We start from the raw sequence: 18,682 nt of genomic DNA, 5'->3' as shown, positions 1-18,682 counted from the left end.
CATAAAAAATAAATTAAATTATCTTACCCTTAAAACACAACGGTGGAGCGCGATATATTCTGGTCTCTCACAAAAATTATGATTGCTAACTACAGGCTCAGCAGTGTGCATTGCCGGCCATAATACTTGAAATGCACATGAAATTCATTTGACTGATAAATGAGTACATTTTCTAAAATCCATCTTCTTAAAAAAATATATTACCTGGCCTGGGAAGCAGTACTGATTGTTGTGAATTACTAATACCCAGTTTTGTTTAGCAAAATCATATAGCAAGTAAAGTGTGCCTTTTCAAAAACATCTGACAACTGAAGTTACATTACTCACGATTGATTCACAAAAAAAATGAGATGTGAACAGCAATTATTATCTAACTTCATTAATCCAACATAAACGCAAATCGTCAAATTACACATAGCTCTGTTAACAAATTTTAAAAGCTTTACAAAAATGAAATATTTAACTAGCCTCTTTATCAACGTACATTCTGGGGTTACTCAAAAATTATAAATTATTAGTCAACTCAGCTATACTAACGCCTGGCAAAAAGAGAAATCATTCAACATTTTTACCTTATTTCCATGAAGACTTCTGCTTCCATGTTCAACAATACTGACATACCTTCATTAATGTAACTCTTGGTGGCTTCACACAGCACACCACAGAAACTGCCTGCTCCATCGTCTTTCCCTCAAAGACAGCTACCTACAACTGTGCGCCAAGCGCTCTCTTACTCCAACAAAGCAGTGCAGTATGTTTGGCTCTGTGGTCGCCCAGAGTCAGCGATCCACATCATCGAGCCTATCAGTGACGTTCATTGTTTATAGTACACTAGTTCCATTTTTATTTTTATTTTTCATTTTTATTAATAATTTTATCTTAATCTGGTTCCTCATACAAGTGTGTCCCAGTATACTTCTTTCAACATCATCTTGCTGCTGTAAAGTAGCATTGATGAGGTGAAATGACCGATTGTCGGTTTCAGAGGGCATTCAACGAAGCAGTGTTTCGTGAGACTGTGGAGGGTGTAATACGAAAATTAGTTAATGGACGATACGCAACTGCAAATGTGTCCGTTAGAGGAGGAGTAATATCTCGAATAAGTTTCATGGTATATTCCACGCTTAGACGAAAAAAAATTTCATCCAACATAAGCAAGTTGGTTGTATTCTTGAATATTCCACATAAACCACGGGGAAACATGTGTACCGTGTCATACGAAAAGTGGGCACAAAGCAACGTTACTGTTATATCCCTGAGACAAGAAAGCTCCCTGTTTCTGTATTCACTTGGTCAACTTGCGATTATGAGCTAATAATTATGTAGCTTTCATTCATTTCAATATTTTTAAATTTAATAATTAATCACCATTTAGAGATAGCACTTCCTGGCCTTATGTTTTCTACTGCTGTTGTTACACGCACGGTAACGTCTCGAAAGTGTGTATTTTATGCCAACGTATTTGTTAGATATTCTCTGAATCGATATTAAATATTAAAATAAATTTAGAGCATTTCTTCTGGGTATCTTTTTTCTGTCATTGCAAATAAAAATATGGGTGTTTTTTTTTTTTCACCAGAGGCGTTTCGCTTTATTGAGGTAAAGCATCATCAGTGGTCTGTAATTAAGTTATTTACATGTAGATTTGGATTAAGGTGGAAAAACAGTCCCATAACAGTATATTTATTTGTACTGCAGAACAACTAAAAATTAAACTACAACTACCAGTGTCAGAAGAAGTAAAACAGAAACGATACGCTAGTGGACGGCATTTCCCAGTGTAAGCGATAAATCAAGCGGAAATCGCCGTAAGTACAAATGAACATATGGTTAAAGAACTGTTTTTCGATATTAAAGTAAATCAGAATGTAAATAACTTAATTACAGACATTGATAACGCTTTACCTAAATAAAGCGAAACGCATCTGGTGAAAAAGAAACGCATATTTTTAGTTGCAACGACAGAACAAAAATATCCTCAAGAATTGGAAAGCAACTACGGACAACATGGACACAGAAATGAAAAATCTAGAGCAGTCGTCGAAAATAGTTTATCTACACCAATGTAAGCATAAACAGAACATATCCACTGCTAACCAATCAGTCGTTGTATTGATATATAACCTGCTTCTGAAGTGTCCCGGCTTGGAGTACTTTGACAGTAAGCCAGTTGATTACACTCAAAAATAGATTTATAGAGACAATCAGTTTATGGTCACAAATATATGTTCTGCGATCCGCTAGCAGTTCAAAACAAATAAGAAATGTCCTCCTTGAAAATAACGGGATGACTTCTTTGACAACTTAAAGTTCTTGGGAAACAACACAAGTAAATCTCTGGGTGCGACTATTTTCTGAAAAGCTCTCTTGAAAACGAAACAGACTATCTTCTTAGACATCAACAGTAGGCAAAGAATTGAGGCCCGTCTCACCAGCAGTAAAAGGAGCTCTAGCATCAGAGTCGACAACCGCTGCAGCGGGTCGTGATGTGCGGTGGTCTCGGGTGGCAAGGGGGAGGTCGAGTCTAGGTGGCGGGGTGGTGCTGGCTATCTAATTCCGCTGGCGGAGGCAGGAGTGCCTGCTGCTCGTCGGGCGAGGGCAGTTATACCTACGTGTCGGATGACTACCAGATAGCTATTGTTCTAGAGATGTGGACTCAGATTGGCTGAGAAAAATGGCGCGGCAGATGCAGCAAAAGGTCCGCATACATGGCGATCCCTACTGGTCTTGAGCGCTCGCTTCGAACCAGCCTGCTTCGTGGAGCCCAGGCGAAGTTCGTCTTTTTTCGCCTGGTGCTCTTGCGGAGCTGGAGCGACGGCCCGCATAGCGGTGATACGTTGCGGGTTGGCGCGTTACAGGAGACCCCGGAAACAGTCCAGCTTCTGTCATTTAGGAATTCGGAGATTTCGTGACATTTCACCTTGCTCTTCGGAATGGCTATAAATCGAAATCACGATTATATGAAAAAAAATAAAGAATAATTTACAGTTTAATGGCGGAAATTTCTATCAAAACGGTTGCGTATGCAGCGAGTCCAAAGCTATACTTGCGATCTCTTGTAGTCGCTCTCCCTTCTGAGCGAGTCGAGACCAGTTGTGCCCGATAACAGACAAAGGCGACAAGCAGGCAGCCGGAGAGACTAACGAGTCGAGTGTACGAGCACACAGACACAGCCAGTTCGGATACATCACAGGACTCACGGGCTACTTGAAAGCGAATATACGGAGCTCAGCTCCGATCTCTTAGGTCAGAAGTACCGACCGTTGCGACGTTTACGGAGCCTCGAGGAACTATTGTTACTGTAGTATCTCAAACTGCATACCGATAATGCAGTTTGGCAGAGAAATGAAATCACTGTCGTACAGAAGACTTAAGAGCCCATTATAAGCTCAGATTTGTCTCAGCATTTCATCTTTGAAAAAAAAAAATGGTTCAAATGGCTCTGAGCACTACGGGACTTAACATCTGAGGTCATCAGTCCCCTAGACCTTAGAACTACTTAAACCTAACTAACCTAAGTACGTCACACACATACATGACCTAGGCAGGATTAGAACCTGCGACCGTAGCGGTCGGGCGGTTCCAGACTGTAGCGCCTAGAACCGCTCGGCCACACCGGCCGGCTCATGTTTCCACATCTGGTTTTCAGTATTCAGTTCACATTCACACCTTCCAGCTGCACAGAACACGATGTGAACAAGAAAGAATGAAGTCCTTCATATACAAATGGGCACTGCTGGACACTCCACTGTGTGTCTGTGAACCTTCAGAACAGAGCATTGACCGCACTGCAGAGGAATGTCCCCAGAGATTTTTCAGAGGAGACTGGAAGGATATTATCAGCGCCTCTCCAACTAAATAGATATGGACAGACTCTCACTCTGTAAGATCAACTGAGACCAAAGCTCTTGCGTATTCCTTTTGTACTTCAGTCCGAGAAAGCAGAGTATTTTCTGACGATGACTAACTTAAGCAAATTTCTTTATAGGAAAATTATCCTGAGTAGTGCTATTACTTCGGAAATTACAAAAAGAAAAAGAATTAGCACGGAGAAGATGGACAATTTACTAGCTTTTAAAACGTGTGACTCTTTCACATTTAGCCTTTTGAAACAGCTAAAAAACACTGGTTTAACTACTTAGGACGAAAAGATATTCTTTGTTTTTCTCTAGTATGTTACACCGTATATAATGAGAAACGACCTTCTAACGAGAAAACCAGTAAGTGCTTATGCAAGACTTGCAGCAACATTGAAGTATTTGGCAACTGTTAGAAGCTATGCTTATCTGAAATTTTCTGCTGAGATATTACCTTCATCTTTGAGCAGCAGCATTCTGGAATGATGTCCTGCCATAGCACTTCACCTGGTCTGCACACAGGGTCTGTGTCAGTTCAAGCCCCACCTGATTTCATATAGGCCCGATACACACAGTAACACAGGCAATTTTTTCAGTCAGCGGTTCGTCGCACATATCGATTCGTCTGTGCAAGACTGTATATATACACAAGTCGGTGTAAAATTGGAAATTTGTGGTAAGGCCTTATGGTACCAAACTGCTGAGGTCATTATCTCTAAGCTTACGCACCACTTAATCCAACTTAAACTAAGTAAGGACAACACACACCCATGCCCGAGGGAGGATTCGAACCTCCGAGGGGAGCGACCCGCGCGGCGTCGGTGCAAGTATCGGGGTGTGCAGAGTCCTTTAGATTATGAACGTACTTCGTAGGTTCCGAAATTCCAGCGTGATGTAACGAAACATTCCATCTTCCAACGAAACCAGTTGAGAGTCATTTTACTGCATTCTCACATTTTTTAATGAAAACAAGCATTTAGTTTATTCAGTCTTTCTTAAAAGAATTCCGAAAAGGTATTTCAGGTATACAAAGAATGAGCAAATAGACAGCGTGCGAAATTTGCTTATTACGGGCGTCTGTGTAGAAAATGTGTGGCAAGGCCGACCATGCTTGTCAGTAGACACGCTGCGCGTGCACTGCTGCTTGCGGTTGGCTTCTCAGTGGGAATCTTATAGTGGAGTGAGCGGTTGTGGCAGTAATTTATAAGGAGACGGTCGTCGTGGGGGGAGAGGAGGAAGAGTAGAGTAGGTGGGAGATGGGGGACCATCAAATAAAAGTTGGTCGACCGGCCGCGATTTATTGGGGCCGCGCGGCCGGCGCCTCCTTTATATTCTACCGCCGTAAGGACTGCGTTACGCCCACCACCGGGGTTAACACAGTCAGGCACTGAGGAAACACTGTGTGTGCAAGTGCAGTCCCTCCACAGACGACGATCGTCACTAGCTGGCTCTGGAACGAACAGATTGTTTAATGTGTGCTGACGCACGCTTTCCCGGGAATGCATAAGGCTCACCGACAGTTCCCGTCCTTTATAGGTACTCTGAAAACCACTAACAAGTGCGTGGCAGAGGGTATTTAGGGTTGTATGACATGTTATGGTTTCTTCCTACTATATTTGCTTATGGATCGCGAGGTAATTTAACTTTAAATGACTGTATGTATGTTGTAAATTGTCTAATCTCGTCTTCACGTTTCCAAAGGGAGTGATACGTAGGGAGCTTGCAGAGCAAAAACTTTTTCAATCCTACCACGAGGCGTGAGGTAGGAAGAACTGCCGCCGTTGTCCATGCTTCCTAACAAAGAGATATTCTACGAGGAAAATGTAATTTGCATTTCAGATGGTAGGTTCAAATTGTATGCAAATTTACTAATAATTCGGTATATGTCCTGGGCCTCTCCGAATAATATTCCGAGTTAATCGTTGATTAATTGATATCAAACTAATTTTCCTCGACATTCAGCGATCATCGTAGGCTTTCCTAATCGGAGGACTTTTACCTCATTGGGAGTGGAGGATTTTTCCCTAACTTACGTATTTTACTTATTCTTAAGTATTCGCATGGTGACTAGCCATTTTTTCGACACTATTTCCTGTCAGCACAGGTGCGCTAGTACGTCCCACCCTTTCCCAGAACTGACACCACTCCAGAAACCCCAATCTCTGAACCGTGATACCATGCCTTATTGACTTGATCGAACATGACGATTTGCTCTATTTAGAATCCTTCTGCCATCGGGCGCATATTAAGGCGCAGTGCAATCGCTAAAAAGACTGACGAGAAAGGCCCTCTCGTCCTCAGTTGTTTTCTCTTCTTGGTTGTAGTTGTTTCGCGATCTTCAGTAGAGCAGATATTGCTGTGATTTGTATGTCCTTGTGCGCGCTAAATATTCTTAGTAGCAGCTATCGCTATCGACCTCATCGCTCGAGCTGACGCTATTTCTCATTCATTGTAATACAACCGCGAATATTTCGGTCGTGAATTGGTAGAAATGCCGTCGTTGTCATCTCAGTAGGCGGGCACGATGAAGTCATCCACGCTTTCGTGATAGCCCCTGCCTGGACTTCAATCTCCTCAATTCTCGTAACTATTGACCATTTTCACGAATCGATTTGAACGAAACTTGGTACACATATCGCCTGCTGGCAGGGACGAGGCGCTCTAAGGGTCAGAACCACCTACCTATTAAAGATGTGGGGGTGGGAGTGAAAAATAAAGCATAGGGCATGACGCTTAAGGAACCAGGCATTATTCATTTAGTATTTGAGAATTAGTGTACTTTATCATTTGCAATTAAAGTTAACATATAATTTCAAAACTTTATAAAACACGTTTTCACTTGACACTACCCACAAATTGATGAAATTCTCTCTGTTCATGCAGCAAAGCTGCCTGGCATGAAGTTTTCGTTTATTACTTCTTTAGTACTTACTCTATTCGTGACACATTTTGTAGATGGTATTCACATATATTACTGATTGTGCCCACAAATGTGTATCATTTAAGGACACATTGATCTGGAAATAAAACGTCATAAGCGTTGACCTGCGCAAAACCTGTACTGCAGGGCGACATTCGCAAGAGACAGAGATGAAATATGTCTACAATGCGTGTGAAACATATGTGACATGTGCGTATACAGGTGAACCCACGTGTAAGAAACTCCACCGAATTCCTTGGATCGATTTCTAGCTAACTTGGTACACATGTTGCTTACTATTTGCAAAGAAATACTTTAGGAGTGGGAGGTGATGGACCTACAAATGTGGGGAAAGAGGAGATGGAGAGACGAGGAAGGAGGGGATGGACACGAATAGGTGATGTAAGGGAAAGGAGGAGGAGGCATGTAGTGAGACAGGGAGGTAGACATGGAGAGGGGTGGAAGAGGAGATGGACAGAGAAAGGGAAGAGCAAGAGATCGACAGAGAGAGGGGCAGGAGGAGATGAAAAGAGAGCGGGGGAGTAAAAGTTGGACAGAGCAAGGGGGAGGAGGAAACGGACAGAGGGGTAGCAGATAGAGAGAGGGGGCAAGAGAAAGCCGACAGAAAAAAAGGAAGGAGGAGGAGGGCACAGGGAGAAGAGGAGATGGGCAGATACAGGGGGGAGGAGGAGATGGGCTAATAGAAGTCTGGAATAAATACATACTCAAGCAATGCCGGTTATTCAGCTAGTTTTGTGCTAAACCTATGCACATTTATGTGATTCTTCAGTTTCTCCAGGCGTATTTGTTGCTCGATCAATCCACTGGTGTACTGCCGGTTCAGTGTCCAATGGGCACAATATTTCGGCGATTAGACATGTCGCCATCCTCAGGTGCGTTGACGAACTGAGCTCCTCTGCTGCTGCTGCCTGTCAGGGACAGATGAGTCCCTGTGGGTCGGTGGAGTCGAAGCCGGAAGACTATTCCTCCAAACTTACGGAGCGTGCGATGTGGCCTGACTTCATGTTTGATGTCCTCTCAGTTTGCTGGGACGGTGGACTGGACGTGCTGGCAACTCAGTGGTCGCGAAGCATGTGGGGTCACCTGGTCGCGTTAAGACGCTGCACCCGGTGGCCAAGGGCTCGAAGGAGCTGATTTTCGGACTGCGCGGTCTTCTCGTAAAAGAGCCGTGCAGCCTGTCGAAACCTGTCTCGAACAGCAGAGATATTGGAGATGCGGTTGAGGTCGTCCGACGGGAAGTCCCGAGGGAGGTGCAATGCCAGACGTAGAATCCGGTTCTGAAGGCGTTGCAGGCGGTCGACGTGGGTCGCTGCAGCATTGCCCCAAACCACAGTGGCGTAGTCGATAAGCGGGCGTATAAGCGTAAGATAGAGTGCAACGCCCAGTTCTGGCGGGAGCGCAGGTGTCAGATTGAGAAAGGGGTAGAGCTGAGTCAGTCTACCCTTGACCTTTTTGACGATGTCGTCGATAAGGTGTCTTCATGTGAGCCCTCTATCCAGCGTCACACCCAAGTACTTAGCGGTAGTGCCCCAAGGTAAGGCGGTTCCCCTGATGGTGATCTGCGGTAGGTCGGCTGGGATATGCTTCTTGGTGATAAGGAGGGCTTGCGTCTTAGCCCCATTGAAGCTGAGGCGCCACCTCCTGGCCCACTGACTAAGTGTGACAGCCACTGCCTGCATGCGTCGTTGGAGCAGAGCTGCATTCATGCTGCGAGTGTACAGAGCTGTATCATCTGCGTAGAGGGCGAGGTGGACCCTGTCCACTCGCAGTATGTCTGCGGTATACAGGATGTACAGTATGGGACCGAGGACGGAGCCTTGAGGAACTCCAGCCCTAACCCGGCGGCGCGTCGAAGGTCTTCTGTGCGTACATGAAAGCTTCTGTCGGCGAGGTAAGATTTTAAGAGACGCACATGCGGCAGGGGCACACCGAGGTCCAGGAGCTTGAAGAGAAGCCCCTCATGCCATACAGAATCGAACGCCTGTGAAACATCCAGGAAGATGGCTCCGAAACATTCCCGCCGATCGATGGCATCAAGGGCCTCTTCAACGATGCGAAGCAGTTGGTGCGACGTTGCGTGTCCAGGGCGAAAACCACATTGTTCGTCCAGTAGGAGACGTTCTTCCCTGATGTGACACAGAGGCGGCAGAGATACAGCCTTTCAAAGACTTTGCTGACAGCGGGCAGCAAACTGATGGGGCTGTAGCTGCTCGGGAGACGAGGGTCCTTCCCAGGTTTTCGGATGGGGACGACTTCGGCGTGTTTCCACTCCTGAGGATAGCAGCCAGTGCGGAGGATGCTACTGAAAAGGCGAGCCAGGTGTTCAACGGCTGTCGGTGGCATTCGTCGCAGCATTTCATTCGTAATCTGGTCAGGGCCTCCTGCCTTGCATTTGTTGAGCCGCCAAAGTTGATTGGAGACTCAGCAGCATCCACCTCGTCGATACGTTTGTCACCCGCAGGGGCAGCGAGGAACACGGGGAGACGTTGAGCAACCAGGCGAACGTGATCCGGATCCATTGGTTCCATGACGGGCTGAAAATTTTGTTCGAAAACGTGAGCAATGGCGTTGGCTTTGTCCACGGGGCTGCTGATGATGTGTCGACCAACTTGTAACGGCGGAATCTGCTGACGCCGGCGGAGGAAGAGCTGTGTGGCTTTCCAGGCGGACCATCGTCAACCCGAATAGTGGCTAGACGGTTGGACCATTCCTGATGGCGGCGGTTCGCAACGGCAAATTTTATGTCCCTCCTCATCCTGTTGAGAGTCCTCTTCGTCGCAGCGTTGTGCGTCAGTTGCCATTCACGAAAGAGGCGGTTTTTGGCAGTTATCGCCTCCATGAGATGCGGTGGTAGTTGCTGGGATCGATCAGGTGGGCCAGATCGCGGCCGCGGCGTGGCTCGGAGTACCACTTGTAGAGTACAGTCGCGGAGGAATCGGGCACAGCCATCAACCCCAACATCGTCCGCGTTAGGTGTGTCACGGAGACTCTCTTCCAACAGCGCCTGAGACTGGTTCCAGTTGGTGTTCCTGGTAGGGATGCCTCTCCACGTCACTGGCTGGGCTTCACGTCGATGTCGAATAGAACTGGGACGTGGTCCGAAGATAAGGCAGTGCAGGTGCTGGCGGATATAACATAGGGCATCCCCTTTGACACCGCAATGTCGAGCACGTCCAGAGGCCCACCATTGTTGGGAAAGTGGGTGGGTTCATGAGGTCCGAGGATGACGGCATTCCACCGCTGGGCCGCTAAGAGAAGTTTGCGTCCGTGGTTGTTGGTGACACGAGAATGCCATTCGGTGTGATTAGCGTTAAAGTCACCACCAGCAAAGACCTTTCCAGGTAACGTCAGCAAGGCTTCAACGTCCTGGAGGAATAACTGTCGGCCAGGCGGACGGTAAACTGCAACAAACATGATGCGCCCATGCGAGGTGTCGACAGCTACAGCAGTGGCCTCCATCGCTTGTAGCTGTGGAAGAGGAACTTGATGGTGCACCAGGGAAGTCCGGACATAGACTGCAGTGCCACTGCCATGAGTTGGCCTGTCTGTCCGGTAACACACGTAGTTGCCAGCCCGGACATGGACACCAGGATTCAGAAAAGTCTCGAAAACCAGGCAAATGTCGACTGCCTCATCCCGCAGCAGCTGTCGAAATCCGCCATCTTGGGTGCGGATGCCCTGGGCATTCCACACGCAGACAGTGACGCCTCGTTGACTACAGGCCATGCTGGGAGGCCAGTAGTCCGGTGGAGGTCGCTTGAACGGCTGCACTGACAGCGGCAATGAGTTGCCGCGGGATATCTTGGAGAAGCTCCCGAAGTTCTTGCAAGAGGAGCTTCATTTCGGCCATGCTGGAATCTGCCGCCTGGGATGGGACAGTAGCAGCTCGTGAGTGTTGAGCCGGGGTCGCCACGACATCAGCCTGTCGTCCTTATTGGGAGTGGTCGTGTTCGCCCCAGTCGTCACCCTGCTGCTGCGCAGAGCGCCGCGCCAAAGATCGCGCTGTGGCCCGTGGACGGCGGTTCATCTCGGCGTTGGTAGCTGGTTCAACAGTGGCCGGCTTCGGCGCAGGTGCGGAGGCCTGCGGTGAGGAGCCAGAGGTAGTAGCAGCAGCAAAACTGACGCCAGGTCGGACCAGTGCAGGCTGCGTTATGGAGCCAGGTCGTTGACCACGGCTCCGTTCCGCAGCCCGCTGGAAGCTGGAACAGCCGCGGTAGGAGGCCACATGTTCCCCACCACATCCAGCGCATTTGGGCGGTCCATCTGCCCGCTGCAGTGTACAGTCTCGAATGGCGCGCTCCCCCGCACACTTAACACAGTTTGGGGACAGCGTGCAGAACCGGGCCACATGCCCAACCATTTGACAGTTGAAGCATTGCGATTCTCCCCTCTTCGAGCGCAGCTTTTCAGTATTGACAGGTGTCGCCGCGATTTTCGTGACCTGCCACAGCCCGCGGTTGTGTGGGGTATCACAGGTGACCACGAGGACCAGCGGAGTCTCCTTCCGGGTGCGGCGAGAGGGTAGGCGGGTTATCGACCTGAGAACAAATCCATAGCCCATGTCCTCCAGTTATCGCCGGACGTGATCCTGGCTGTAGTTTCGAGGGAGGCCCCAAAAGACGATCTTGAGAGTCTTGTCCGTTGCAGAAGGGTAAGTATAGAACGGCTTTCCGCGTTCCCCGAACGTAGCCGTAACTTTTCTGTAATCTTCGGCCGATTTTAAGATGATCTTATAGAGGTTGGCACCAGCCGGCTTGATAATGACGTTATCTTGGCCGACAAGGCGAAGTAGCATCCTGTAGAGGCTGTCGTAGTCCTCCTTATGTTGGACCGCAATGGGCGGCGGTTTGGGTTCTCTCTTCTGAGCAGGCATCTCCGCACCGTCAGCGAGCTCCTCAAAGGCGCCTGCCGTCTGAACCGGCGGCGCTGAGGAGAGCTGAGCCTTCCTGGCTGGCCGTTTGACGAGTTGAAACCCTTCGTCATCGACGGCGACATCGGTCTGTTTCGCCTTTTTGCCCTTAGGAGGGTCGCGGGTGGTTCCTGTGGCAGTAGTCGCGCGCCTTTTCGTTGTCCTGGCGGCGGCGGGAACGTCATTTCTTGCTGTCGACTCGTCGTCAGAATCGGTCAGCGGAACTTGCAGTGCATCCGAAACGTATTCCATTTCCGTATCCATATTCTGTGCCACGGTCGGCGTAGGTGGGGGGCCGGATGGGGCCGCCGACAAAGCGGGCTTTGCCAGACGGTGATCCGCCACACCCTTCGCTGTTCGGACATTCTCTTGCTCCGACATCTCAGCGCTAACTCGCGTGCGTACATCGCGTGCGTGCCTGCGTGCGTGAGTGCACATCCACGTAACTGAGCTCCTGAGGGTGGGCGGGCAATTTATATCCTCTCCCCCCGCGGGCCACTCTCTTCGCCGTTCGCGCCCGCGCGCCGTCGGTTGCGAAGAGGTGGGCGTCGGAATCTGTCGTAGCGTCGACGTGCTTGCTACGTCCGCCCTGGTCGCCAGTTCGTACTTCTTGCTGAGAGTCTTCATGCCTTGACCTCAACGTACATTCTGTTTAATGGGGAATACTAAAAGCAAACGGATGGAGTCGCAATGGGCAGCCCACTCTCGCCGGTGGTCGCGGATTTGTACATGGAGTACTTCGAGGAGGAAGCCTTGGCGTCATCCAATTGTAAACCTACTTGTTTCTTCCATTATGACACGTTCGTCATCTGGCCCCATGGTAGGGACAAGCTCCTGGATATCCTTACACACCTAAACTCCATACATCCAAACATGAAATTCACTATGGAGACTGAAGCAGAAGGAAGATTACCGTTCCTGGACGCCATGGTCAAGAGAAGAGCCACGGTATGTACAGGAAGAAAACGTACACTGACCTGTACCTGCATGCAGACAGCTGCCACCACCATTCTCAGAGGGATGGAGTACTAAAACCACTAGTACACAGGGCGTGCAGCATCTCAGACGAGAGAATCTGCCCCAGGAATTGGAACACCTCAAAACTGTGTTCTGGAAAAAACGCGCACTCGGAATGGCAGATTAGACGCACTCACCGTCCCACCACCATAGCACAACCTGTGGACACGGATGAAGTCACGGAAGAAGAGGTAGCCATTGCCTTTATTCCGCACAATGGCACACTATCGGGGAAAATCGGTGATATATTAAAGAAACACAGTGTTAAAACGGTCTTTTTCCCGCAAATAAAACACGGAAATTACTGGGAAGTGTGAAGGATGACCTCGGTTTGAGGAAGGCCGACATATACCAAATTCCCTCTGAGTGTGGGAAGACTTATATCGGAAAAACGGTACGCAACATCGAAGATCGTTGCCGAGAACATCAAAGGCACACTCGACTGAAATATCCAAATACGTCGGCGGTAGCAAAGCACTGTTTGTCCGAGAAACACGAGATGGATTATGAGCGTACCAAGATCCTGACTCAGACCTCTAAATATTGGGACAGCGTTATAAGGGAGGCTATCGAAATTCGCACCAGGGAAGATCTTATCAATCGAGATTGCAGCTACAATCTCAGCAAGGCTTGGGACCCGGCATTGAATGTAATTAAGAAGACACTCAGCAAGAAGTATGAACTGGCGACCAGGGCGGAAGTAGCAAGCACATTGACGCTACGACAGATTGCGACGCCCACCTCTTCGCGACCGCCGGCGCGCGGGCGCGGACGGCGAAGAGAGCAGCCCAAGGGGGAGAGCGGATTTAAATCGGCTGCCCGCCCTCAGGAGCTCAGTTCGTCAGCGCACCTGATGATGGTGACATTTCTGATCGCCGAAATATTGTGCCCCTTGGACACTATGAACCGGCAGTATACCCGTGGACTCTGTATGTGCACATTGCTACACAAAGACCAAACAGTGGTGTGCAGACAGGGGTTTCATGACCACTATAACCACCCCTGCTTCCTTGGAATCCTCAGCTGCTGGCATTCCCCGCCTGATGTGTTGCAGTCGTCGTGGGTGCTGCGGCTGCTGCTCAACGCGGCGGTGGCGGCGGCCGTGGCGTTCTTCGTGTCGGTGGGCTCCCTCCACGCCGACCCAGCCATGTGGGCGGAGCACGGCGCCGTCGCAGACGGATTACGTGGAGTGAGTACTAGCCACTTTACTTCTCTGCTTCCAGGCTGTCCAGTTAGCAGGCCCACAGGACATCAATGTTCATCTTCTTACAGTCAGGAGCTCATTGGTCTAAATGTCAGATATTTCCTCAAAATTGTTCTTTAGCTGCTTTTAATTGCTGCAGACCATGTACACCTCTTACTAGCGCCGAGGCAAGTCGTAGAAGCGAAATGTTGTGCAAATGCCAGTCGAGTGTGTGACAACAACGCAGGCGTGCGTATAAAGACAGAATGGAGGAGGAATCGTGTTTGGACGTGCCCACGGCCACACCGTGAAATACGTGGTCTGAGTGTTTCGTGCGTCAACACGGACTGTTCGCCGTGTTTACAAGGACTGTTTTACCACTCACAGCCATGTCACACGGCGCAAGGACAGCTGGTGTAGAGAGATCCTAACTGACAGACGGGGAGACGACAGACGCCTTGTCAGTGTCAACCCAACAGATAATGCTGCTGTTACTCATCCAAGCCCGTCTCACGTGGTTTCCGAGCAACATTGCCATGGGAAGTGCATGCAGTAGACACTCCTCACAATGACACATAAGGCTGCTTAGCTAAATAACTCAGGAACTGGACAGTAACTGACAAGACGCGTGTCCGAAGAGCCAGGATTCTGCTTCGTTTCAAATGATGCAAGTTGTCAAGAGAGGCGTTTATTCGCCAAGGAGTGGAGGTTTTAGCTCGTGCCGGAAGTGGTTCTGTTTTTTCTTTGTGGTGGACTGAGGTACCACACAAGTAAGAGTTCGTGACATTTGGTACCAGAAGTACCGTGAACGTCCGTCCACAGCAGGAATATAGCTGCACGCAATCCAATCACGCTGCCAGCGAGAATCACGCTCTCGGAGCGACAGCGTCACCGGGAAGAGAGACTCCCACTGAAGTAGCCATGTACGAGAATAAATTGTCGGTTGGAAATTGTAAATCAGTTACAATTTTCTTAGGGATTTCTGCAGAACGTTCGTCGAGTCTTCAAGTCGTCGAATGTGACAGAAACAGTGTCCGATAGATAGACAGTGATTGGTCTTCAGTAGAAACAGAACAGTGAATAGAATTATTATGTATGGACAGAGACTATCTGCCTAGAAATTTAACTGAGTACTGTTAGTTTGGAACTGTTCTTCGACTAGTACATCCAGACAGAGGATTAATTTTCGTACAACTTTAGTTCAGAGATCGTTATTTAGTTTGTGTTCATCGAAGTGTAGCCAAAGCAGGACAGATGGGCTAAACCTGCATTCCACAATTGTCGAAAGAAGCGTTACCAAAGTTCGTTAATGTATTACACTACTCACTATCCGCTGTTACTTTCTTCGTGTGTGTCCCACCCAAAAATCTACTCATACGTCCTACCGGTACACCTGTATTTGTCGTTTTCAGCCGCATCGAGATTTTCACCAAAGAGGACGAACCCAGTCCACAAAACTTTTGAGGATATTTTTCGTATTACCGCAACGATGAAGCAAGATGTTTTTTGGTGACGAAGTGTTGCCCTTTCGTCTACATCTACGTCATGAGTAGACGACAGAAGCCGCATTCACAGGGATCCGCGCATACGTTCCCGGTGTGACAGACTCAAGCATACTATCCCGTAGGCCCTATAAATCACACACAGAAAATGTGAGCCGTAGCAATCAACAGCTCCGAAATTTGATATTTTTGATTCATCTAACCATCATTCAACGCCTTCAACTGGGTGTGGCATACCTGAAGAAATTTTTGGAATCGTCATCCACGAATTCTCATTATCAAGTCTAGAGGTGGTGTTGCACAGCATTATTCTGATGTCTCCTGCGAATGTTAGGCACGCTTGTAAGCTACAACTAAAAGCCACAATATTTTAAAGGAAATAATTAACATTTCTTTTCTGGAGATCACTGTGATCGTCTGGATTCAAACAACTCTTGTACGAGGGCCGTTTTTATTTTTAAAAAAAGATACAAATACTTTTGTAAAAAAAACTTATTTTCTGATTATACACACTTTTACCTATGTTTCTACATAGTTGCCTTGTTTATTTAAGCATTTGTCATACCATACAACTACGTTTTAATTCCCTCTTCAAAGAATTCGGCCGCCTGCCCCGACAGCCAAGAGTTAACGGCCGCTTTCACTTCATCGTCGTCATTGAAGCGCTGCCTGCCAATATGGTGTTTCAGGTACCGGAAAAGGTGAAAATCGCTAGGAGCAAAGTCGGGGCTGTATGGTGCATGGTCCAAAACTTCCCAGCCAAAGGAGTCAATCAAATCCCGAGTCCTTTGACAGGTGTGAGGCCTAGCGTTATCGTGCAGGAGAAAACTCCTTTTGTCAGCATGCCATGCCTTTTGTTTTGAATTGCTCTGCAGAGCTTCTTTAGAGTTGCACAGTAGGCATCTGAGTTGATTGTCGTTCCTCGTGGCATAAAGTCCACTGGCAAAACACCGCGCCGGTCCCAGAACACAGCTGCCATAATCTTGCGCTTTGACAGCGTCTGTTTGGCTTTGACCTCGACGGGTGAGGTTGTGTGTCGCCATTCCATCGATTTTCGCTTACTTTCGGGAGTGATATGGGATACTCATGTTTCATCTCCAGTGACAATTTGACTCAACATGTCATCCCCTTCTTCCTCGTAACGAATCACAAAGTCCAATGAAGTGGCAAATCTCTTTCCTCTGTGAGAAGTCTGGGTACCCACCGACAACACAGTTTCTTAAAGTTTAGGTTTTCAGACAATTTTGTACAAAACCGATCTTGAAACTTGTGAAAATTCCAAAGAAAGAGTGGAAATTGTGAATCTTCTGTCCTCACGAATCTTTGTTTCGACTGCAGCCACCAAATCATCAGTGATAACAGAGGGCCGGCCTGAGCGTTCTTCGTCATGGACGTTTTGACGGCCATTTTTAAACTCTCTAACCCATTGACGCACTGTACCTTCACTCATTGCATTCAAGCCATAAACGTTTGTTAACTGACGATGAATTTCTGCAACTGATAGGCTTCTCGCGGTCAAAAAACGTATCACTGACCGTATCTCACACGCGGCGAGCGATTCAATAATCGTAAACATTATAAAGTAGCACAGCGATGCATACACATCAGCTACAGAGCTGCAACTTGCATCAGTGCGAACGGGAAGGATGCCGGCAAGTGGCGCGGTGGCTTGTTGCGGCGTCCGCGCGAACTACGGGACTATAGGCGCGGACGGCCCTTACTTAAAAAACAACCCTCGTATTTTGACTATCACGGCTAGTATCACGCAGTTCCTAATTGCTGGGTTCGTGTTTACTCCAACCGATCTGCAGGGATGCGTATTAAAATCGTAATATGTTCGTCAGTTAAGCACGACACACCCCAATTTTACGTACCTGAAGAGGAAAGACGGAGCAGTTATAACACGAACTTTCCGTTCCCCACTGTCTTCTATCTCACCATCTATGGCCGTCCTATCGCCCTCACTCCCACCCTCAAGTACCTTGGCGTCACCCTCGACCGTCGCCCCTCCTGGACCCCCCCATCTCCGGACAATCCAAGCCAAGGCACACTCCCGACTCCGCCTCCTCAAGCTCCTTTCGAGCCGTACGTGGGGTCTGGACTCCTCCACCCTCCTCCTCACCTATAAATCCCTCATCTGCCCCATCCTCTGCTTCGCCCATCCGGCCTGGATCTCCGCCCCCCCTTCCTTTTATAAATCCCTTAAAATCCTTGAACGCCATGTTCTCCCCCTCGCCTATCGCATCTGTCTCCCCTCCCCCATGTGGATCCTGTACGATCTCATTCCTTTCCCCCACCTCCTCCTTTTCCTTGAAAGGATACGGATCCTGTACACCTCCCGCAAACACGACCCTCCTCACCTGCTTGTCTCGCCCATCCTATCCCAACCCCGCCAGCTGCCGCTCCTGTATTCTCACGTCCCACCCCGTCTCCATCTCTCCACCCTCCTTACCCTCTCCCAAGGTGGCTTCCGGCAGCTCCCCTCCCTGGTGATGTCCTCCTCCCCTCCATCTACCCCTCCTATCAACTTTGATCCTACCTGCCCCCACTTCCTGTGGCCTCTCCTCTTGGCACCCTCCTCCCTTCTCTTTCCTTTTCTCCCGTCCCCTTCCTCCACCCCTCTACCCCTGGGCTTTCCCCTTTTTTCCTCCCCTCCCCCTGTCTCCCTTGCCCATGGCATCTGCCCTCCCCTCTCCCTGTCCCACTCCCCTTCCTCCTCCCCCTCCCTTGGCAGGTCCCCGGACTCGCAACCACTCTGTGAACATTCGCGCGCCGGAGATCATCGCCATCAGTGTCTCGTGTGTGTGCCTTTGTTTTGTGTTCAGTGTCCTTTCGCCGTCACGCCACCACTGTTCACGTGTGCCGTCGCAGTCATCCGTGTTATGTGCGCTGTGTCAACAAGTGTTAGTGTTTTTTCTCATCCAACGTGAACGGCTTCATGTTTACTGTTTTTTGTATCTACATTTTTTGCCCGCCGTTTTTATTGTATTGTCTGTACCACCTCTATGTCATATTATTGTACCACTCAAGGCTGAAGAGCAGGGTAATATGCTGCTGCCAGCCCACCTTGTATGAGGTGACTAAAATAAAGAAAAAGAATTCCCCACTGTCCTAAGAGTTTGGTCTCGCATGCATGCAACTATGCAAAAACATTTGCATAAACACCTAGAACAGTAGAGGAAGACAGATTGGAATATATCCAGCAAATAATTGAGGACGTGGATTCGTAAGTTGCAAGTGCTACTCTGAGATGAAGACATTACCACGGGAGAG

At 48.5% G+C, this 18,682-nt stretch overlaps 1 protein-coding gene across 1 annotated transcript in view; it reads left to right on the top strand.

Annotated features, from left to right (window-relative positions):
- The window catches only part of LOC126355554 (uncharacterized), a 936,011-nt gene that overhangs the window by 724,499 nt on the left and 192,830 nt on the right, over positions 1-18,682 (top strand). Inside the window, exon 5 of the mRNA XM_050005911.1 lies at positions 13,779-13,913. Within this exon, the coding sequence (XP_049861868.1) occupies positions 13,779-13,913 (135 nt within the window). The remainder of the gene's footprint in view (positions 1-13,778; positions 13,914-18,682) is intronic.

The sequence above is a fragment of the Schistocerca gregaria genome, chromosome 3 (assembly GCF_023897955.1).
Source record: "Schistocerca gregaria isolate iqSchGreg1 chromosome 3, iqSchGreg1.2, whole genome shotgun sequence".
Lineage (NCBI taxonomy): Eukaryota > Metazoa > Arthropoda > Insecta > Orthoptera > Acrididae > Schistocerca > Schistocerca gregaria.
The sequence above is the reverse complement of the archived record's forward strand: the minus strand, read 5'-3'. Positions and strand labels throughout refer to the sequence as shown.